Source organism: Astatotilapia calliptera, chromosome 1, assembly GCF_964374335.1.
Source record: "Astatotilapia calliptera chromosome 1, fAstCal68.1, whole genome shotgun sequence".
In the NCBI taxonomy this organism is placed as follows: domain Eukaryota; kingdom Metazoa; phylum Chordata; class Actinopteri; order Cichliformes; family Cichlidae; genus Astatotilapia; species Astatotilapia calliptera.
In genome coordinates this window covers 23,208,483-23,225,632 of record NC_137422.1, presented here as the reverse complement: position 1 = coordinate 23,225,632, position 17,150 = coordinate 23,208,483, and the positions used below count along the sequence as shown (strand labels likewise).

General features: G+C 39.2%; 1 protein-coding gene across 1 annotated transcript in view; it reads right to left on the bottom strand.

Moving 5' to 3' along the window:
- Positions 1–371: 371 nt before the first annotated feature.
- The window catches only part of adam10a (ADAM metallopeptidase domain 10a), a 35,333-nt gene continuing 18,554 nt past the window's right edge, over positions 372–17,150 (bottom strand). Inside the window, exons 5-16 of the mRNA XM_026168891.2 lie at positions 15,934–16,031; positions 15,508–15,669; positions 11,726–11,818; positions 11,249–11,432; positions 5,314–5,477; positions 5,005–5,188; positions 4,743–4,893; positions 4,445–4,628; positions 4,248–4,359; positions 3,843–4,063; positions 3,585–3,711; positions 372–1,975 (exon numbers count right to left, since the gene is read on the bottom strand). Coding sequence (XP_026024676.2) covers positions 1,830–1,975; positions 3,585–3,711; positions 3,843–4,063; positions 4,248–4,359; positions 4,445–4,628; positions 4,743–4,893; positions 5,005–5,188; positions 5,314–5,477; positions 11,249–11,432; positions 11,726–11,818; positions 15,508–15,669; positions 15,934–16,031 — 1,826 coding nt within the window. The 3' untranslated portion in view covers positions 372–1,829. The remainder of the gene's footprint in view (positions 1,976–3,584; positions 3,712–3,842; positions 4,064–4,247; positions 4,360–4,444; positions 4,629–4,742; positions 4,894–5,004; positions 5,189–5,313; positions 5,478–11,248; positions 11,433–11,725; positions 11,819–15,507; positions 15,670–15,933; positions 16,032–17,150) is intronic.

The following is a 17,150-nucleotide window of genomic DNA, read 5'->3' as shown; positions in this document are numbered from 1 at the left end:
TGGTCTGTAAGACATCCTGGCACCTTGCACATAAAACAATGCTAAATTGCAGCTGCGCTCAACAGAGCTCATTTGAGGGAGCATCTCTTTTATTCTACTAAACATATGTTATGTAGTCTACAAATCATGTTTGTGTGTGTTCTGCATTTGTATCTATTTATCTGAAGAGAACCTAAAATTACACTTACTGAATACTGCTCAAGTTAAGCCAAAAAAGGTTTTTATCTGTGTGCAAAATTGGATTCTTCACGTGCTGGCTGATAAAGTGTCTACAATCAGGCAAGGCTATGCTCTAAGTTGCATCACACAGACATCGTTTCAGTCTTCAGTAACGATTGCTGACACTTGTACATCAACTTCAGTCACACTGCTCCGAGTAGGCACATATTTAATGTAATCACACAAAACCAAAGGGAGTAACAAAGGTTAACAAAATCCCCAATCAGTAGCAAAAAGAAGGACAGAACAGTAGTGGATGGCTGATGCGATGTGATTGTTCACTCTGATAAAGATCTGTTAACAGCAGCAACAAAGCAATAATACAATTAGAATCGCTAGACTTCCCAACTCCATGCACAATAGAAACAATCTCAACTGCATTAAAAAGCATTAAAAGCAAAAAAACAAAGAAAAAACAAAAAACAAACCACATATAAACCCGGACAGGTTCCTTATCTGGGTATAAAGGTCTGACTGCATTTGAGTGGTTTTACTTTGTCTTTAACAACTGCTAATGTGTGAAAAGATGGACAGATGACAAGAGTTAAAAGACACGACAGTCAAACCAGGACTTCTCTCTCCTCTAATCAGTTCTGTACACTTGTATTGTTTGGTTTAACGCATTCTGGTTTAGCTTTCACTTTTCTGAATGTAGCACAAAGTGGTTGTTTCACCGCTCAGAGTCAAAGCAACCAGTTAGGTAAAAAGAGTTATTACAGAATACAAGTGTGATACAATCAGTTTAACAAAAGCTATTTTCTCGTCATTCAATTCCACCTCAAGTATTTTGTTGTAAACACATCTGCAAACCATATCACAACTACAAATACACAAATTCAGACCACCAGATGACTGACTGGTCTTATCGAGCTCATTTATATACATTCTTCCAGTCCTGTCCTCTGCCTTGGATGGCAGCTTACGTGACCTGTAGGCCTGAGCCAGAAGAGACTCTACCCAGACATCTGTAAGCAGTCGTCTTTACACTTGTATTCTGTCATTTTATTGATCCTGAGAAGATGAATTAAAACAGTGAACGATCTCCATTCAAAGAAAAATAAATTCATGTGAAACAAAAGACAAAACGACCTCAACATTTATATATTTGCACACAGAAGGAACAGAAGTATGCCTTACAAAAAAAATATTATATGTATTGGGGGGAAAAAGTCACATTGGCAAAAGAAAAACAGGTTCTTTTCAAACACAAAGTCTCAGATCTGTTTTTGATTGGCAGCAGAAATTTGTGAAAAACTAATAAATTTGCTTTTCGCTCCTCCACAAAAAAGAAAAAAATTCAAAGGTTTAAAAAAAAGAAAAAAAAAGAAACAAGATTAAGATTAAATAACGGAGATCAGTAAATTTCTCCCCCGTTCATCCTTGGAAAAATGTATTTCCTATAAAAGCTAAGTGAACCACTGCTAGTCTTGCTCTTAGAGCAGAGGTGAGTGAGTTTGTTAGACCCAAAAATACATCAGGTTTTGTCCAGTAAAAATGTTTCAGTTGCAAGTTCTCAGAATTCTGCAATAAGTGGTAAAGGTAACTCTTTGGAGTAAGGTGCTCCGATTGTAGGCACGAAGAAGAACCAAGGCAACAAGCGGACTTTTGCCTCATTGTCTCAACAGTCCCATTTGATACTGCTCTCTTTGTTGACGCTGCTGACGCTGCTGGCGCTGGCCCTGAGCTTGGCGCTGGCCCTGAGCTTGGCGCTGGCCCTGTGATGCTGGGGGCCGCCGTCTCAGAGTATTCAGGGTGTCTACAGGAAATGGACATCTCAATTAACTTAAAGAAATACAGTGAATGCTGCAAATTAATGCTACTACCATTTATATTGTTAGAAATGCCCACAGTAGAAGTGACTATTACATGATAAGGTAATCATGTTGGACTACAAAGTATTTCTTAGCACCTTGCTATTCAGCCATCTCTTCTCTTTAACCTAAATATGCATTCAGTAATCCACAGTTGTGGAAGTTTATACACATACATACACACACTTGTGCATATTTATATCCTTGTGGGGGACATCTCATTGACATAATGCTTTCCCTAGCCACTTACCCTAACCATCAAAAATGAATGCCTAACCCTGACCCTTACCCTAAACCTAACCATAACCCAATTGTAACCCTGACTCTAAAACCATATTTTGAGTCTCAAAAATGCTTTCGTGCCTTGTGGTGGTCCCCACAAGGGCTGTCGGTCCCCACAAGTATAGTAAATTCCAATTATTGGTCCCCACAAAGATGTTAATACCCATACACACACACATATCATGAACATGAAAGTCCTGGTAATTTAGGGATTTGATTTCTCTGAACTGTTCATTTTCCAGGGTGGAATAACTGTGCATCATACATCTTTAATTATTTAAAACACAAGAATTAGATGCAAAAGTTTAAATTTGTTTGGGATTTTCTCTAATCCATACAGGGATCCATACATGGGAATATCCCTTAGCGAGTTGCACCTCAACCCGATGCTTTTGGCATAATTCTGACTGGATATGTGACCAGTCTTGGCAAAGTTTGGTTTGACTAAGGGACATTTAATTAAATGTTGTGGAGGGTGTATATTTTTGATCCTACAGACACTGAATCAATTTTGGATTTTTTCTAAACTCCTTAAAAGTCTCAAATTACCATGACATTCATGGCCATGGCCTACTAAAACATGTAAATATAAACTGAGTTACATACAGATGAACTGTTAGTATACTTGCAAAATGTATTATATGCATTATTGAAAAAAACATTTTTTTTTCTCAATGATGTATATACATTTTTTTGTTTAAAAAAATACTTTTTGTTTAAAATTATTAAATAAAAAATTAAATGGTTAAAATACAAAATGTATGAGAAAAAAAATATACATCCTCTGAGAATAAAGAGAAATCCTTACAAAGAAAAGAAACTAGCGTAAATTTTTTTCATGCTATAAGGTTTTACAACAAGAGGGAAAAACCTCTGCGGTGGATGACCTAATCAAGTTAAACTGTACTTTGCAATGGGATTCTTAAAAAAGGAAATACTTGAGATTTTAGAAGTCCGAAGATTAATTTGTCACAAATAGGCTAAAGTTAGAAGAAAAGAAAACCCTGATTTGAATGAACTAGAAGTCACGGCCCATCTGCTCATTAACATGGACATGTGCTGGAATCCTTGATGTGATGAAATTGACTAAATCTTACAAATAGAACCAGTACAGTATGGAGTTTGATATCCAAAATGAAAGTAAACAAACTTTTTTAATATCTAATTTCCCTTCTCTCCCTCACTCCAAAATTAGTTTTTCTTTAACCCACAACAGGCCACAGATTACATCACAGTTTCCTTTTTTTGCAGAGCCCTGGTTTAGATACGTACCAGATACATGCTTGCGTGGAGGAAGCTTGGGGTTGCTACTGGGTGTGTGGACACTGCAGACCTTGATGAAGCCAACCATTAGCATGATGAGAGCAACACCCATCAACAGCACTGCCCACCAGTAGGCCTGAATGACACAGAATGTAATAAAAAATATTTAAGCACAGACAAGAATCACTAAAAATATTAGCTATGTGTGTTTGTCACCATGTTGACAAATCTTTGTCACTATATACACTCCCACACTGAGACACTCACCACTATCCAGTCTGCAATACTGTTATAGAAATCAGGATTAAAGATGGCTTTCTTTAGCCTTGCAAGAGGCCCGTCTGCATCCACCAGGCGACACTTATTGAACACATCGCAGTATCCCTTGAAGTCATTGCAGGGTGAGCCAGGCTGCAGCGTCACCACTTTCCCACTGAAATACTGGGCCCATCTCTGTGACCCTGTGCTGCTGCAGGTGCTGGGATTCGCTGAGGGTAGAAAGAAAGAAAGTGACATCTGTATTACCAAGAAAATGTTTTAATCGTAAAGATGTTCTCATGACTAAAAGCAAACATTAAAACCAACAGTCACTTATGCTATACGTCAGATAATTCTAGTTTTAAATGACTATACTTAGTGTACATTTTGACATGTGAACAATCAGACACTCACTTTTCTCCTGGCAGCACACATGGCACAGGTCAGTAGCCTCATCCTTGCCATCCTCCTTAGCACAGCTACATACCTCCAGATTGTGCTTTGCACAGACAGAACCAGTGCAGGCCTATTTCAAAAAACAAAAACTTTAACTTATGATACAAACTCACAAAGCGGGAAAACAAGACACGAAGCCGATTATATGAGCATACCCCATTGATGCAAACTTGTGTATCTTTATGACAAAAGGTGAAATTCTCCTTTGGCTGTGAGGCAGGACATAGAGCAGTATTTCCACCACACCTGCCCTCATTGGCACACTCAGAATCTGGTCTGCACACCTCATTATTGGTCTTGAAAGTACATTCTCCTGTGCAACATGGGCCTTGGCTGGGACTGCGTAAAAACAATGAAAACCATGCAACCAAAAGTCAAACAAATGCTGCCCTGTTCACAGCTGTGTTCTGTGCTCACTAATACCACAATCAACAGTCCATCACAAAATCTTACCTGCAGATTTTGCCGGGTCTAAGTTTGCACTTTTCGCCATCCCCTGAATCTGCACTAAAGCAACAGTTGTCTTTACACTGGTCTTGGTAGCCACAGTCACACTGCTCTCCCTCTTCCACCAGACCATTACCACAGATAGGATGGCCAGACTCTGTACACACAGAAACAACAGACTGAAAGAGCATCTCTCTCTCTCTCTCTCTCTCACTCACACACAGATAACAAAATCCTTTTATTTATTTGATCACATAAGAGAATTTACCAACAAAACAGCTATCTCTTTTCTTTTGTAGAACAGCGGTTATATTCCCGATGCTGCAGCTTGAGAACTTGTTATTGTTGAGCCTGTCCCCTGATGTGGCTCTGGCATACATAATGTAGTTCCCTCTCTCCTTTTGTCCTTGCTCCTTAGACTCTCCAGGGGTGCATACGCTACCAGAGTCATGCTGTGAAATAGTAGGCAAGCAAAAGAGAAACAGCAGAGCTCTGAGAAAGTTCCACAGAATAAATACAGCTTGGCAAGAGAAAGTAGGCTACTGGCAAAGGCCGGGATTTAAATAATAGTACTTACAGGTGAGCCAAAGTTGTGTCCGACCTCATGAGCGAAGGTGATGTGTGACACCTTGGGGGGGACATGTGAGCCATAGTTCTGCACTGTGATGATACCAGTGTTCAGAGACTTTGTCCTTCCATCTGAGTATTTTCTGTTCTTCTCACAAATTCCCCCGGAGCTTCCTGCGGTAAAAACAAAGGGTGCGATGCATTAACAGGTCAAACACAGCCAGGATTTGTTTGAATTTGCTTGCTAGACAAAACCTAAAAGTCCAGTTGGAGATAATGTGCATCTCAACAGTGGTTATCAACGTTCTGTTGAACCAGGCCTTCTGAGCATGTTTAGAAGCCCATCATAATTCTTAATCTGTACAAAATGACCCATATGAGTTCTGCCTACTCCAGTCAGAAACACTTTAATGATGATGATGATAAAACACTGCTAAATATGTAAAGAGAATAGAAAACAACATTAAAATGCAATCCTGTTGTAAATAAGACACAAAATTAATGCTGCAGAAAATAATTAAACTGGGAATTCAGTCCACAGAGCAATAAAATAAACATTTCATTTTAAGTTAATTATTTTAAAGCCAAATGCGCTCTCACTGCTGCAGTTTATTTTTAATGTGACAGCTCTGAAATTTTAAAGTGTATATATTTAAATATTACATTTCTTTATCCCATAGCCTAATAAAGGAAACGTGGAAATCACAGATCAAAGTGAAAATTATTTTACTTTTAAACAGGCATTCTTGCGTTCTGTGTTTTAGCAGCTGCAATTCCAGCAGTGTCAAAGGCGACTTAGCAGCAGATTAGAATCAAGCAAAAACAACATTTTTATATTTTCTGCATCACCAACCGAATACACACATGAATGCAACAGTCTGTGCTGCTGTTACTTTACATCTGGGCTTCATTCCTGATGTTGGTATGGTTTGACAGCTTGCACATATGAAAGGTATTCGCTCAGCAAAGAATACGAGTTAAAAAATGCTATAAATAAAACATTACGTGAAAACGTGGCAACTAAAACAGTGAATCTAACCTGCTCAAAAGCAGGTTGTGTGTTCAGCAACAGTTACCACATAACAGTGACTTAGCCACCTGTGCGGGTGACAAAACCTTACTTTTAGCTCACTAACCCATTGTACACTAGGGTTGCAAAATTCCCGGAATTTTCAAAGATGGAAATTTTCCATGGGAATAAACGGGAATTAACGGGAATTTATGGGAATAAACTGGGAATTTTCAAAATTGAAGGATGGCTCTTCTTAGGGAACTTAAATATAGTTGAGCAAAGTATATTTTAGCATAATATTGACAAAAACAAACAAATGCAATTCAAATACACTTGAATATCCATGCCATTCCTTAATCACATGTACAGAGCACAAGCTTGCTGCATGGCTATTGAGACCACCTACTGGCACTGTGCATGCCTCCATCACATGTACACATGGACCACACTTTTGAGCCTGAAGGACAAAGAGTATTGAAGGCACACATTTGAGCCTGTGGACTTAACAAGTGAGGTAAGTTTTGATGATATTATGGGGAAATATATTCATTAAATGTTTAAATTGTGAATATCACATAAAATGTATTAATCTGGTAGATAGCAATCTGATAAGATGCTAAATAAAATGCTAGCATCTGATAAGATGCTAAATAAAATGCTAGCATCTAATAAGATGCTAAATAAAATGCTAGCATCTGTTAGATGCTAAATAAGCCATAGCTAGTATAACATAAAGAAGATGCTAGCTTCCTCATTTGGCTGTTTTGTTTTGAAGATCATTCCAGTTGTTTAGCTAGCCTTACTATTTATATCTGTTTATTATCATATTGCAATTGTATTATTACGATCTCTTGCATTGCATTAGCATTTTTACAAGCTCTTGTTTTATTTTACAGAAAAATGCCATGTGCGCTATCTGATGTGTGGAGACATTTTACACCAGCTAATGTACAAGGGAAATCTGTATATATGTGTAAGTATTGTGATAAGACGTATGTGAAGAATGCCACAAAAATGCAGCAGCACATTGCAAAGTGCAAAAAAATTCCTCAAGGCCCAACACATGCCAGGAGTTCCACTCAAGGGGAAAATGAATCTGTTTCAGCTGTATCAGAGTCAGATACCCACTCATCAGCTCCTGGTCCCTCTGGCATCGGAGGATTCTTTGATTTTATGGATGACACTAGCCAGAAAAACACAGATGAGTGTTTCGCTCGTGCAGTCTATGCAGCTGGCTCACCCCTGATGCTGACATCCAATGTGTACTGGAAGAGATTTTTGAATGTTCTCTAACCAGCATACATTCCCCCAACCAGACATGCATTGTCTACTCATCTACTGGATGAAGAGTTCAGTCGAGTTCAAGCAAAGGTGAAACAGACCATTGACCAAGCTGACTGTATTTCAGTCATCTCTGATGGATGGTCCAATATCAGGGGACAAGGAATTATTAACTACATAATCACCACTCCTCAGCCTGTGTTCTACAAGAGTGTAGAAACAAAGGAAAACGGACACACAGGCCAATACATTGCAGATGAGCTAAAAGTGATCATCAATGACCTTGGACTAGATAAGGTTTTTGCACTGGTCACTGACAACGCAGCCAACATGAAGGTTGCCTGGGCACATGTGGAGGAGACCTACCCTCATATAACTACTATTGGCTGTGCTGCCCATACACTAAATCTTCTCCTAAAAGACATAATGGCACTAAAAACAATGGACACTCTGAATAAGAGAGCGAAGCAAGTTCTGAAATATGTTAAAGGCAAACAAGTAACATCCGCTACATTTCTGTCAAAGCAAAAGGAAAAGAACAAGAGTACTACACTGAAGCTTCCCAGCATAACGCGATGGGGTGGTGTTGTTATCATGTTTGACAGCCGTCTGGAGGGAAAGGAATCTCTGCAAGAGATGGCCATATCCCAGTCTGTAGGCATCGACAGTGACATCAAGAAGGTCATCTTGGATGATGTGTTCTGGGAATGAGTATCTAGCAGTCGGAAAATCCTCAAACCTATTGCAGCAGCAATAGCGAAGATAGAGGGGGATGGTGCCATCTTGTCAGATGTCCAGTGCCTTTTTGCAGAACTCAGAGGAAATCCAGACAATTCTGCCCACTTCCCTACTACTGAAAGCAGAGGAAACGGCTGTGGTCAAGTCATTGGAACAGCGGAGGGAGCATGCACTGGCTTCATGCAGCCAGTGCATGCAGCAGCATACATGCTGGACCCCAAATATGACAAGGGCATACTTTCTGGGGAAGAGATCAACGGTGCCTATGCGGTCATTACAGCCATGTCTGACCACCTGGGTCTCGATAAAGGCAAAGTTCTAGGCAGTTTGGCAAAGTATCGAACAAAGCAAGGCCTTTGGAAAGGGGATGGAATATGGCAGTCATGCCAGCACATATCTGCAGCCACCTGGTGGAAGGGACTATGTGAATCTGAGGCCCTTGCACCTGTAGCCTCCATCCTCTTCCAAATCCCACCATCATCAGCTGCCTCCGAGCGCAACTGGTCACTGTTTGGCAACACCCACACAAAGGTTCGCAACAGGCTCACAAATGTGAGAGTGGAAAAGCTGGTCGGCATTCGGGCAAACCTACGGCTCTTTGAGCCTGACACAGAGCCATCCTCAACAAGGCTGGAAAGTGACACTGAAGAGGAAGACTCAGAGTTGGATGCTGAGGAAGTGGACATGTTGTTGGATGATGATGAGGTCCAGGAAGAGTCTATTGACTGAGCAAAAATGAGAAAAGAGGATTGCTTGAAGGAAGATTTGCATGTTTAATGGGACGTTTTGGAGGATAAGTGACATTTTTCATTTAACCTTTTGAATGGGACTTTGCGGAGATTTTTGGACAGGGGCCATTTTTGAATGAGCGGGGTTAGGGGATGGTAATATTGAACTCAACATTTCTGTTTTTATTCATCCATGAAACAAGTTATTGATACGTGTTCTATTCTACTGTACTTACAAATAAATCTGTTGAAATATCTGTTGAAAACATTTTGCATGGAGGTTTTCTTATGATTTCTGTTTATATTTATGCTTGGAAATAATATATTCCCAGTTAGTTCTCCTAAATTCCCATTAATTTCCATAATTCCCATTATTTCCATGGACAGTTTCCAATATGGAATATTTCCAAAATTCCCAAGCTTAACTTACCATGGAAATTTACCAGAAACTTTTCGGAAATTTACCGGAAATTTTACGCCCCTTTGCAACCCTATTGTACACCCCTCTGGTTCAATATGGACAACAAAATACACACATACATACAGACACACAGTAGCAGGGCATGGAGATGCTGGTAGTTTCAGCAAGCGTAACTGGCTCCACAGTTAATCGAAAAGAAGTCATGAAAATCAGTGAACCATAAACTACAGTAATTAACAGATGGAGAAGGTTTTATTTGTATACCGGTTTAACCAATAAACAATAAAGTCTTATAAGGGTTGTCCAATAAATTAAGGAACTTGTTTTAAATGTTTTAAAAGGGGAGAACAATAATCTGAAACAGGATGAATCGTCTGTAAGTCTAAGACCCTGAATACATCTAAACCCCTGAAGTTTCTTTGCTTTGTCTGTTAAATTATCTAAAATAAAAATTGGTTTTGGATATATTGGGTATCACGCTTAACAAGAAGCACTCTCCCAGTCGTGCTGCAATTCCCAATATCCAGAAATTCAGAGTTTAGGAGACCACTTCCAGCTACATAGAAACATGAGACCACATCAAGCAATAACGTGTCCATTCTGTGTAAAGTGACCATGAGACTGAGTGCACATTTTACTACACATCGCACTCTTTACCTGTGCAATTGTGTAAACCCTGCACAACTAGTCACATGAACTCACACATTAGCTGTGCTTCACCAGTGGGCCTGAAAGCCTTTTTTAGACTTCCTTTGTTCAATCAATCACCACAAAGCTCACTGCAACCAATCTATTCTCCATGTCTTTTATTCAATCAATTCTTTCAGCTTACAGTTTTGCTAATACGCCAGGATTGATCGTCTGGGTTTGTAGCGGTATACTTCATGTTGAAATGGTATCCAAGCTAATTCAAAAGGAGAGGAAAGAAGCACCAAACACAACAATCAATTACAAATGTGAGGGAAAAGCCAGTCTATATGAGCAATCTGTGGGAAGACCACAGCATGAAATCCAACAGGAAAGAGAGGCTGCTGGCATACTTTGCACTTCAAGGACAACAGTTTTTCTCACATACATAAATATAAAGAAATTAGAATATTTCTTAATACAAATGGCCACCTGTGCAGATTCTTGTGGTCTCAAAGCATTGCCAGAATATAAACAAACTCTGGGTCCTCTGATCACCACAGGAAAAAAAGAAATACTGGCAGTGTCCAGTGGTACCTATCAGCCTCATAGCAGATGCACCTACAGTATAAATTTCAAAATCCTATGTCCCTTCATTCCTGATTTCACAAAATTTTCTGAAAACTTGACCTCTGACCTAACAGCTGAAATCTGTGAGATTATAACTTTTCCAAGATTTTTAGTCGATGCACATATGGTATCAGTTTGAAACTCCTACATCTCTTCATTCTCAAGTTACCGCATTCACAAACTTGGGTGTCCTTGTCTCCCCGCCTGGTTGCCCGCCCGCCAAGCAGGGTGACAGCAATACCCCGTCAGCCTTTTTATGGCTGATGCGGTAGCACTATTCAAACTACTAAAACTGAGATCTGGTTTCTTGAACCAAAGTGATCTTAAAAAATAAAATGATCAGACTAATAAAAAAAATTATAATGTGTAGTATGGATAACTGGCTTGATAGCAAATATGATTATAGAAGTAATGTGAAGGTGTGTTACAAAACACCCAAACACTTTAAATGCTTCTGAGCAACGCAGGGAGTCACTACCAGAGCTCGGTGTGTGTGTCTGGTACCAACCTGAGGGAGCCCCAACCCACGCCAAGCCAAGCACGCCATCATCAAAGTCCCTGTCAGTAAAGACGTAGGCCAGGCAGTACTGATCGTGGTTCTGTTCAGAGTTGAGCTCCAAAAACTTCTCCACTCCGATGTTGGCAAAGCGAAAAGGATTGCTGGGGTCCTTTTCTTCAACTGTGGTATTGATCTGTGAGAAAGAGTTAAACAATCAAAAGGAAAAGTAGGAAAACAAAACTACCCCAATGAAGCAGATTAGTTTAGAATGATCCCGGGCAAGTAGACAGATTACTTCCACTTTTAATATCAGCAGGTTGATTTAGTTGTTATTAATAATGATAAATGAGGTCTGGTATAGATGAAAAATTCTAGCATATTAAATAATGGTAAACAAACATAATAATGTAACACTTTATGTAATTTAGGACTATAAATGGTGGCTGGCCTGAAGTTTGAGACCCTAAATGTCAAGATGAAACTCACCCTGACTCTTTTCACCATGAAGCTGATGTTACGTATGCCCTGGAAGTCCGTGCCCTGGTAAATGGTGTCAATAGCCTTTACGTGGCTGGAGATCTGCAGGGAGTGCAAGATTTTAGATTAGGAGTAACACAGGTACAACAATGAAAAAAGCAGTGAATTATTAGGTTTAAAATTTAAAAAAATAAAAATAAAAATAAGATTACCAAATCTCTGCAGCTCCTCATCTCTGCTACAGGTTACTGGCTAAATTCCCAGCTACTAGAATAATGCCTACACCACATAAGTAGGCATTTGTTTTCAGCCTATGAATGTTAGATGCCAAGTTTGACTTTGTGGTCAGCTATGAAAAAAACTAAAACATTAAGAATGAATGGATTAAGGATTACGAAAAAAAGGTCTCAAAGACTTTAGAGTAGGGGTGGGTTTTTATAATCGATTCATCGATTAAAATCGATTCTGGCTTGGATAACGTAAAATCGATTCATTTAAATCCTGAATCGATTTTTTTAATATAAATTTATTTTGCTTGAAATGCCAGAATCTTTGGTGACATCTCACAAAATTTCAAGAACCACCAAACAGTTAAGACAGTAAATGAGAGCAGGTACACGGATTCTGCACATAGACTTAAACACACGGTGCGACCCGCGGATCAGAATCAGTTAGATGTCGCCTTTCTCACGGTCGGGGCTGAAAGCCGACAGCTCGCTGATCCTGATGTTTCGGCGGGTCCGCGCTTTGTGTTTACGCCCTTTTTGCGCCGATTCTAAAGCTGTTAGTTTGATCTCTCTCCAAACAATATTGACCGAACCAGCAGCAAAAGAAGATCCAAACGATTCACATAAAATCGTCATGAATTCACTCTGACTTTTACTGTTTTGCTTCCACCGCGATGCACAGCTCTCTCTCTCTCTCTCTCTCTCCCCCTCTCTCTCTCTCTCTCTGTACTTCAAGAACAGTTTCGCTTTCTTCATTATTCGCTTGCTTGTTACGCACAAGTCTACCGTAGTTTACAGCGCTGTCAGCCGCTGTTTTTTTCCCTTTTACATTCTTCCGAAAAGAAAACCTCATTTCTGCTGTTCAATACTGAACAAATTTAAACTTTTTAAAATTATTCAAAATGCAAAACGCTTAACCGTGTCTCTAATAAAACCGCTGTAACTTCAGAGGTAATGTTCATATGTTGATTAATGGTTTTCTTTCGTTTTTGATGTACTGCAGAATATTTTTATAAAATCCCAGGCCAGGAAAATCACCTTCATGTTTTTCTGTGTTTTATCTTCAGCTACTTTGACACAAAGGCATCTGCTGTGATGCTCACACCTTTGATAAAGTCTTGCGTGTGTCAGCTTCCTTTTTATTGATACAAAAATATGTAAATGTACTGATTTGAATTATAATATTTCTGACTGTCAAAATTTCCCAGATTTAAATCGAATCGAATCGAATTAAATCGAATCGTGGATCGAATCGATTCGGGACCTTGTGAATCGGAATTGAATCGCTTCTAGAAATCAGTGACGATACCCAGCCCTACTTTAGAGTCAGACCTGTTACAGATCGTCAACTTTTCCTTAATGTCAGGTGTGTTTCCAGAACCACTAAAAACTGCTGTAATCAAACCTATACTGAAAAAGGACAATCTTGACAAGACACAAATGAAAAACTACAGGCCGATCTCAAATCTTCCATTTTTAAGTAAGATCATTGAAAAAGCAGTTTCTCAACAGCTCAATTACTTCTTAAAACAGAATAATTGCTACGATGCCTTCCAGTAAGGTTTTAGACAGAACCACAGCACTGAAACCGCTCTGACCAAAGTCTTTAATGACATATGTCTGAACACAGACAGTGGAAAAATGTCAGTCCTAGTTTTACTGGATCTCAGTGCAGCATTTGATACAGTTGACCACAACATATTACTCAAACGACTGGAGAACTGGGCAGGTCTTTCAGGAACTGTACTAAACTGGTTCAAAACATACTTAGAAAACAGGAAATACTTTGTATCAATAGGTAACTTCACATCTGAGCAGACAAGTATCACATGTGGAGTTCCCCAAGGTTCGATCTTGGGACCCCCTCTGTTTAACATTTACATGCTCCCACTGGCACAGATTATAAAGAACAACAAAATAAACTACCACAGCTATGCAGATGACACACAAATATATATCACAATGTCACCAGGAGACCGAGGCCCTGTACAGGCTCTTGGTAAATGCATTGAGGAAATTAATGACTGGTTGTGCCACAATTTTCTCCAACTAAACAAAAACAAAACTGAAGTAATAGTCTTTGGCGCCAAAGAAAAACGATTACAGGTCACCAGAGAACTTCAATCTATACATCTAAAAACCACAAACCAGGCGAGAAATTTGGGTGTAGTGATGGATGCAGACCTAAACTTAGAAAAACACATTAAGACAATAACAAAGTCAGCTTACTATCACCCTCAAGAATATTTCAAGGATAAAAGATCTGATGTCTCAACAGGACCTGGAAAAACTAGTCCATGCATTCATCTTTAGTAGGCTTGATTACTGTAACAGCATCTTTACAGGTCTACCAAAAAAATCAGTCAGACAACTACAGCTCATTCAGAACTCTGCTGCTCGAGTCCTCACTAAGACCAAAAAAGTGGACCACATCAGTCCAGCTCTGAGGTCCTTACACTGGCTGCCTGTCCGTCAGAGCATAGACTTTAAAGTTCTGATGCTGGTCTATAAAGCTCTGAATGGTTTAGGACCAAAATACATCAGTGACCTCCTGACCCAGTATGAACCTTCCAGATCCCTCAGGTCATCTGGATCCGGTCTTTTATCAGTTCCCAGAGTCAGAACCAGACACGGAGAAGCTGCATTCAGCTTTTATGCTCCTCATATCTGGAACAAACTCCCAGAAAGCCTCAGATCAGCTGAAACACTCACTTTATTTAAATCCAGGTTGAAGACTCACCTATTCTCAGCTGCATTTGAATAAAGCACCAAATCCACACTTTTAAGCTTAAATTTCAAAACTTACACTAACTACTGATCTTATCTATTTCTGATTTTGTCTGTTTTGATTTTATATACTGTTTTGTTTGTTTGTTAAGCTTAAATTTCAAAACTTACATTAACTACTGATTTTATCTACTGTTCTGATTTTATCTGTTTTGATTTTATATACTGTTTTGTTTGTTTGTTTGTTAAGTGGGTTTAGAGCTCTGGGTAGCTCCCCAGCTGGGTCTAGACTGGGTCTAGAGAGTATTTTAAATTCAGGGAATTTAAAATAGAAAGTAGCTCGTCCACAGAAGGACTGGTAGCTCCCCTTACGATAAGGGTTCAGATCGCGCGAACAGGTGTGAAATGTGTGTGTTTAGTTAGTTTGTTTGTTTGCTTGTTTTAATCAATTTTAAATCATGCTTTTTATTTGTTTTTGTTTCTAATGTCTCTGTAAAGCACTTTGAATCACCTTGTTGTTGAATTGTGCTATACAAATAAATTTGCCTTGCCTTGCCTTACGAACTTCTGTCCAGCTAAACTTATTAAAAGTATAAGTTACGAATTAGGAAATTAAAATCTGATGTCAGGATGTAGCAGCAGCAAGTTAGCCCAAAAATCCGACTCCACAGAAATGTTTTGATTTGGTAATCCAGCATGAAGTCACTGGGAGGCAGCAGCTAAAACAAGGGAAGGGGTGTGAGCTAATGCTAATCAGCAAATAAGCAAAACAGGCTTTTTCAAATAAAAAAAGAAAGAAAAGAAAACAAAGATTTCACATACTGCATTTCCTCATACCTGAGCAAGGACAGCCTCTTTTGAGCCGTAGCGTTTGAAGAAGAAATGGTCAGTCTGGATGTAGAGCTGACAAGTGTTTTTTTCTTTACCCGTCGCCCTCTTCTTTCTCAAAATGACAGGAGTATCTTTAGATTCCTCATCTTCCAACATTCGTGTCACATCCTGGACAGAAAACGTTACGTTATGCTTGTTATCGATAGCATAGTTCAATGGCGTTTGGGGAAATAAGCACATTTCCGGTTTTGAAAACAATCCAACATTTTTATCCCCTAAAAATTTCCCTGGGCTAAAAAGTTTATATTGCCATTTTAAGTAAGGTCAAACACTAACAGTGTAAGGTAAGGTGGAAATAAGCTCATGTAATATCACGAGTCTTGTCTGCCTGTGTTTATCTGTTCTTGTTCTCTTGTTCTTAATAACACTTACTCTGGCTGGCTCTTCTGCTGATGCCTGGTACTTCTTCATCCTCTCAAACACAGAGTGGTCTGCGCAGCCACCCTCTGAACCATACTTATGAGGGTAATCTGTCAGACAGAAGGAGAGAAACATTTTCTTGAGTGCCTTTCACCATATCCATTCAGTTATCTTCATCAGTCATTTATATCTTTATTTTAACATTCAGTACAAGAAGAGAAAGGCCCTGACTCCACTAGTTAAAAATCTGTGCAACTAGGCCTCTTTTCTCATTTATTAACAAAATCAAGGCAAAAAAAAATTGTTATGACCTGGCTCAAAAGCCACAAAATAAAGCAGAGACTGACAGAGTTTGCAGGAACATTTGGTTTCATTTTAAATTGCTTTGTAATCTGTGGGCTCTTTCACACCAATAGTTTGTTTACTCTGTTTTGAATCAGTTGATGAGTTTGTAAACTTGCCGCCTTTCCCCCTGGTTTGGTTTGTTTTCACATGGAGAAAACTTGAAGAGAACCAATTTGTGTCACTACAAGCCACCCAAACACGGGGAGAACATGCAAACTTCACAGAGAAAGGCCAAGTGGGAAGCAAACCCAGGATTGTCTTGCTGTGAGGCAACAGGCCTGACCACTGTTCCACGTACTGCCCAGGTGTTAAGCAAAACCAATAGACCACCACTGTAAGGAAATTAGGGCCTGCTCAAGTTCAATACAAAATTCAAACAAACTAATCATGTTACAGCAATGGAAAAGAAATTCTTGCATATTTACAATCACGGGCTCCACTGATCATATCTAAAAATTGAAAGTCTCTGTTTTCATATGAACAAAATACACTACGCTTCGCTAAGACTACAAGCAGATCCAGAGTTCAACACTGAGTGAAGCCTTGTGAATGTTGGATTTCAATGTTTCTGCATATTACTATTGACACCATAACAGATAATGGTGTCATAAACAATAACACTGACTTCAGAAACATGTTTCCTAAATGAAAACAGGTCCGTCGTCTCCTCTTTTAACTCACTGAAACGACCAAATACACTGTGTGCAATGTGCTTTTGAATTTTTTTCAAAGAAAGTCGTCTTTGTCCTCACAGTGAATGGTGTCTCATTCAACTGCTAATCAAAAGGCTTTTGCAGTTTGGACAGAAGTAAAAAGCTTAAGAGAAAGGCCAAATCAGAAGCAAAGGCTCCTCTGAGTCTTAAAAAAATAAATAAATAAAAAGA